General features: G+C 32.9%; 1 protein-coding gene across 1 annotated transcript; it reads left to right on the top strand.

The window, feature by feature from the left end:
- The first annotated feature begins 4,090 nt into the window (after positions 1 to 4,090).
- LOC107093167 (transcription factor HES-5-like) lies at positions 4,091 to 5,091 on the top strand. Its single transcript, XM_015388029.1, has 2 exons — positions 4,091 to 4,249; positions 4,364 to 5,091. Exons 1-2 carry the CDS (start codon positions 4,187 to 4,189, stop codon positions 4,784 to 4,786), a joined length of 486 nt encoding a protein of 161 aa, XP_015243515.1. The 5' UTR covers positions 4,091 to 4,186; the 3' UTR covers positions 4,787 to 5,091.
- The last annotated feature ends 1,678 nt before the right edge of the window (positions 5,092 to 6,769 follow it).

The following is a 6,769-nucleotide window of genomic DNA, read 5'->3' as shown; positions in this document are numbered from 1 at the left end:
AGTTAATGCTGAGTCCCAGACGCCGTCATCAATAACCCTACCAAGTTCTTGTTCTAACTTTACTACTTCCTTTTATGTAATGTGGGTTTTGAGTAGTAATACATCTTGTTTATTACATAAAACATACTTTACAAATTTACCAAATTGAGCATGTATATTGACATAGGAATGAATAGTCTATTGCAATTTATTTTCTTAGTGATTGTACTGTAATATCTAAGAAGAAATCTGAGGTATTTCACAGGTTTACCAAGGATTTAAAAAGATTACTGAATAGATATATGTAGCTAGTGAAACAATCAAAATCTGAGGTTAATTTCACCTAGCATGTAGGTAAAGAAGTAACACATTGGTTAAAACAACCACAATTTGACCCAGCATTTGGGTAGAGGCTATTAACAAATATATGTGGTTGAATTTATCCAAATTTGCATCTATTTCAACCCATCATTTTGGTAGAATATAATAACCCATTTGTTATAAAAGATCAGCCCATCATCTCGCTGGGTCAAATCCACTACTGCTGGGATGGTGCTTTAATAGCCCAGCAGTTTGGCCGGAAATAACCCAGTTTGGGTTATTTCTGACCCACTTGTTTTTAGAGTGTGGGAATATAATCAAATCAATGCAACAGCTTTTCTTTTGTTACTTTAATTGACCATTCTTCGTCATTTAATTGTGATTAATTGTTCTTTTATAATATGTAAATCTTCGTTTACTTGATGAGAGAAAGTTTGTTTTCAGGATTTAACAGTTTTTCTATTCTGAAGTATTTATTTGGTTTGAAGATACTGAAGATTTGATGACTCACATCAAGGTAACTTTTAGTTCTAATCATTTTGATAAACTCTTTAAAAGTAAATTTTTTTGCTGCAAGATGTGAAAAGGTCTTTTTTTCTGAGGACTTATACACGACCTATTTAAAGATTTAAAAAAAAAAAATTGTCCTATACAATGTATTTTGTACATAAAGGTACAATGTGAACTTTGTTTTGAATACGTTTAAATAATCTGTTTTTAGAATCAACAAGTGTTTGTTTTTACTTTTCTGTGAACATGGTCTGAGAGGTTAGTGTTAGTTTTTTTTTTTTTTTAGATGTTTTTACATTGCTGTCTTTGAAATGGGTCTTTTAATGATCTACACACTGTTGTTAAATGTCTTTATCGCCTATTGGTTGGAGGTCAGTGTTTCATATGGCAGGGCCTATAAAAAAAGATTAAATAAGTTTACACATTTCAATTAGTCTAGTAGTTTATGTAATGATTTCTTTATAGGAACTACAGATTTTCCCAATTTTTACAACATATCTAATGATCAAAAATATATTTTCCTATAAATGAAATAAAAACAACTTACCGGTATAAGAATTACATGTGCCAATGCTGTGCATCTTCACAGAGAATTTTGGACAAATGGAGGTTAATAGTGCCATGTCTGGGATGGACACACTTGTATTGTTCTTTGGGTGAATGTGGTGAAAGGACAGAGTGTGGGAAACCAGAATAAACCTACTCACAGAGCCGCTGAGGGACAATAGAGTCTGACCTTTGCCCTGAGGATGAAGGTTAAATGGAAGCATCCCTCATGCAAGGGCTGCTCCACTTTCACTATTACTGTCACTACCTTTTTAGATTTTCTCAATATAAAAACTAATACAGATATGATAAAGTTTTGCAAACAGTAAAATATGATTTTTTTTATGTTCTGCAACACAGTCAACCATTAAAAACATCAGAATCTAAGGGAGATCTATTAAAAAAAACCTGACATTTCAAGTCACGAGGGTTAGGATATGTATATTAGCTTCTCCTTTTAAACATTGAATATGATTACAAAGATCTGTAGTTAATGGAAATAGGACACAGAAAGCTGAATTTGAGCACTAAAAGAAATCGTTGCCAACCTTTAGATAGGTTGTATTACTTTTTTAATAACCAGTTTTAAAAGCGCTACGCATTTAGTCATTTTTTTTTACATTAGTCACCCAACATAATCATCATCCGTATTAATGTGTGATGGTAAATAATCTATTATCAAAACAGCCTTGTGTTTCATTTCTAATTACAATACAACAACTTATTTAATAAATTAAAACAATGTGTTTTTGCCATTATTTTCTGATGAAGAAAAACTAAAACTCTTAAACTGATCATCACCTACTGGTTGAGGTTATCTGGATTATCATTTACAATGGTTAATTTGTACATGGCTGACTGGAATTATCATTAATGATTGGGCAATTATAAATTTGTGCAAGCAATATTGACCCCCTTTAATGGCCCTTCTCAGGTTAACTTTATTTAGATATATTACACACTTTTATCACATGTTAGATAACTGTAATGCTCATTGTGGTCTTTCAACGTAACATAGCTTCACAACAGTGATTTAACAATCAGCTGTATGAAGACTTTTCTTCTTTAAAATGTGAATACGATTACAAAGATGTGGAGTAAATGGAAATAAGGCAAAGGAATCTGGAGTTGTGCAAATCACTGAATTCCAATTTTAAATATGAAAGCCAGAAAAAAAAACAGCACTAGAAAATTTTTTTTTGTGTTTTTTATTTGTTATCATTGTAATAGTATCTTTAGCTCTGTAAAAAAAAAAAACATTAATATGGCAGCAACAGCTTATAAACCCAAACTGCAAAGATTCCTGATTATTACCAAGAAGCTGGATCATATATCAGACCTTTGCTTTGGTTCTATGGTCAGTAAGAATATAACGGCAAATCTTGTCCTTTATTAAAGACACTTTCCATTCTCAAGTCAATATAAATGTCAGAGTTGCTTCTAGCGTGTTATTTAAGCAAATCACTGCATTCTTTTTTATCTAGCTTTCAGGATCAAACTTATCAAAGGAGCCATTTTTAGATTCAGTGTTTTCTGTTATGAACTCTCTATAACCTCAGATGTGCCGAAGCTATTAGCTCCCTCTGATCATGAACAAAAACCTTGCAGTGCAGCTTCCTTATAAAAGTCAAAGATTAATTTGTAGGTTATCGTGTCTTCCTTTTTAATTGTTTTAAATGTAAACTTATATAGAAATTTGAATTACTTTAATTTCAAATTCAATTACTTTTTTATACTTTTCTAACATTTAAATCCTTTTTTGTCAATAAGTGTTTTATCTTTATATTAACTTTTAGTTCCTTTGCCCCTATATTTTTTCATAAAGTACCTTTTTTTTCAGTACTATACAAAGATCTTATTCCATAAGAAGCCAAAGAATTTCTTTAACAGATTAGGCACACGTCACAAAGTCTTCTTCAAATCAAAGCTCTTCATTGATGATACTTAACTTTCATAATCTACAATAAATTAGTGTAAACATGAATTCAAACAGTGTTTAAGATTTTACTTATTTCTAAAGCTAAGCTTCTTTCCCTTCAGACAGTTGGTGATGTAACACTCTGTTGCTTTAGGAACACACAGCCAGCATATGTCTGAGAAATTCCTTTGTGCTGCACTGAAGGAAGGAAACAGGTCATTTCAGATCAATCTGCTTCTCAGTTTGCCTGCAAGAGACACACGCCATTTAAGCTGTCTGCATCTGGATATTAGCATCTTTCAAATATCTATCTAATTCTTTTTAAACATAATAAAAAATAATTCATAAAAAATGTAATTCAATTGATACTATTTATCCTCTGAAATTTGGCTGTTCAGTTTCAGGTTTAAAAATTTGGTCAATCTGAAACAACACAGATATTTCCAATTACCTGTTTCCCGGAATATAATTAACGATAAATAATTATATTATTATTTTATGCTATATGTTATTGTGTTTAATGTATATACAGCATTAAAAGCTAACAAACAAACATCATCCAGATGCGTGTTGGGTTGATGTGTGTGTGCTCAGTCAAAGATATTGATCTCAGCATCAGGCAGCCCTTCTGCAGGGTCACCACTTTCCCACATTCACACAGAGCTCTTTTAGCGTCTTCCACCTGCTCCCTCTGAAATCTAACCATTATCCCTCCAGCAATAATGGGAGTGTGTTGCCGCCCCACATACCTTATTGTCCGGCAGAGCTTTCTGATTGGTTCAGACTGTGGGAAACTGCTGCCAAGCAGAGACCCACACATTCAAATGGAGATGTGGGAATATAAATAGGAGGGTGGAAGCTGCAGAGATCAGATTCTCTCTACAGAGACCCCTACAGCACAAAGATCCAAGCATGGCACCTTCAATCCCAACAGCAACGACCATCTCCCAGGAGCATCAGATTCTGAACCACAAGGTAAATAGGAAGTTTATAGAATATGAGTCATTCTTCATGTGAGTTTTTGAATTATGATACCCATGCTACAAAGCAAAGTAAGTTTAATTGACAGTCTTATTTTTGTTTCTGCAGCTCAGAAAGCCTCTGGTGGAAAAATTACGCAGAGAGCGAATCAACAGCAGCATCGAGCAGCTCAAGACTCTCCTGGGTCCAGAGTTCCTCAAACAGCAGCCAGACTCCAAGCTGGAGAAAGCTGACATCCTGGAGATGACAGTCTGCTTCCTGAGACGACTGCAGAAAGAAAGAAAACATCCAGATGTGAACTCAGTGGCTGTTGATCAAGGCTATTCCACATGTGTTGAAGAGGCTGTGCACTTCCTGTCTAAAGATGATCTGAAGACACAGTCCCAGAGATGTCTGCTGAACCACTTCAACAATCTACAGTCTTCCTCTGAGGAAAACTTGAGAGAAGCATCTCTTTTGGGCTCAACAGGACAAAGTGAAATCAGTAAAAATAAGAATTCAACCTGCAGCACACTCTGGAGGCCGTTTTAGAAACCTACAGACTGTTTTTCCTATGAGAGAAAATTAGACCACGTTGGTTTAAACAGTCTTGGAATCAATTCTTTTTTAAAGGATTATATTTTATTTTGTTTATACAGAATATATTATTCATTCTGAATATGTATTTTCTGTAATTACATTTCCAGAGAAAATGCCTGCAGCGTTGTCTTTAGTTCTAAAAAGATATATATATTCTCATGCATGTTGCATGAATCTTCTACGCTAGCATTATTGATAATGCAGTAGTAGGAATACTTTAATCACTAATTATCTTTTGATTATTTGTGATCAAGGTTTAACTATCCTTTTTGAGAGGAGCTTAACTCTATTCAATGTTTACAGTCTGTTCTAAGACTAGAATAATTAGGCTTTTATTTTGAAAAGTTTTCTCATTGTTCTGTATTTTGTAAGTTTAATTACAAATTCTTAACAATGATATCCGTTTCAATTGGGAAACATTTTACTTTTTCCACAAACGATCTTGTTTTTATAGTAAAAAGAAACAATCTCTAAAAAATACTACATCTTTTTAAAAAAGATTTATTTTTGCCATTGCCACAGTTTATTTGTGAAAGCATTAACTTAAAGAAAAACAACTTTCTTTAGTTATAATCATGGTGAATGTGATTTTAGCATTTGCTATGATCTTTATTATGTTGATTAGATCAGCAATGTTTACTCCATATAAAGAGTAAATTTCCTCTGAAATACTGTACTTTGTCTTTTATAAAGACAGATGTTTTTTTCTTTACTCTCTATGAGTGCATTATGTCTTGTATAACTTCTATACAAAATTAAGTTTTATTGTTGTTGATGTATCATCATTGTTGGAGCTTTAACAATTCAAATTGCTCATTGTGCCTTGTTGAATAAACAAATACTACCAGATGAAATGCTTTTGGCTCATTCTATGCTGTTGCGATAACCTGAAGAAAATTATATATTGATGTTTTGTTCTTTCTTTTAACAGCTTATGATGATAATTCCCTTAAAGGAACCAGACTCTATTTGGATTCAGTACACTATAAATATCTTCAGTAGCTGCAATTGCCTAATCCTAAAGAGTTAAATAATACACAGATGGGTTAAACACATGAAAAATTGCAATGAATGCTTTTCAGCTGTATACAGTAACAATTCAAAATTGAATTCACTGTTCCTACTTGAGGCATTGGTATACTGTGTTCAACGTGTTCATCTCTAATAAGAAATTAAATTTTAACTTTTTGTTGTGTTTGTGTTACATTAGGGGCAGGATTCAAAATACAAAAGTGTACAAGAGTGTAGAAAAGGGGACTTTTTCAATAAAGTCTTTGGGTTAGAATAAAGACTTTAAAAAAGGATAGTTTTCTACTAGATCATTTATTAATTTCTTTAAGTCCTTCAGTTTTTGCACTAAAGCGCATAATAAATTATCTTTATCTGATTATTCCTTTTTTACACCTAAGGATCTAGAAAACAATTATTAATCAACTGTAAACTTTGTAAATATTCACAAATTAAACAGTCTTTTAGGACACACCACGATGAATCATAAATCTGCTTGAAGGACATTTTAGAATAGAATAGAATAGAATAGAATAGAATAGAATAGAATAGAAAATCCCTTTACTGCCCCACATTTGGGAAATGGTGGTTTTTACAGCGCCAAAAGATTACAGCAAAAAAAAGTTATGAGATACTAGAAATGTCTCTAAATTATTTATTTATACCACTGTTTGAAAAAAAAGTAAATTATTATTGACAATTAGGTCTGATATCTAATTTTCTAAAAATAAGGATATTAAGCAAATGCTCTATGCAGTGCTACCCACTGCATAGTGATGCAGTGGGTAGCACTGCTGCCTGGTTGCAAGAAGGTTTCAGGGGTCTCTCTGCATGGAGTTTGCATCTTCTCCCTGTGCATGAATGGGTTCTCTCTGGGTACTCCAGCTCCCTCCCACAGTCCAAAACATGACTGTTAGGTTAATTGGC

Source organism: Cyprinodon variegatus, unplaced genomic scaffold (genome assembly GCF_000732505.1).
Source record: "Cyprinodon variegatus isolate N-32 unplaced genomic scaffold, C_variegatus-1.0 Scaffold411, whole genome shotgun sequence".
NCBI classification, from domain to species: Eukaryota; Metazoa; Chordata; class Actinopteri; order Cyprinodontiformes; family Cyprinodontidae; genus Cyprinodon; species Cyprinodon variegatus.
The sequence above is the reverse complement of the archived record's forward strand: the minus strand, read 5'-3'. Positions and strand labels throughout refer to the sequence as shown.

Excerpts from the sequence above, each read along its gene's own strand:
- LOC107093167 (XM_015388029.1), top strand. The coding sequence starts at position 4,187 with ATGGCACCTTCAATCCCAACAGCAACGACCATCTCCCAGGAGCATCAG. Across the intron at positions 4,250-4,363 it reads ATCAGATTCTGAACCACAAG|CTCAGAAAGCCTCTGGTGGA; the intron begins GTAAATAGGAAG and ends TTGTTTCTGCAG.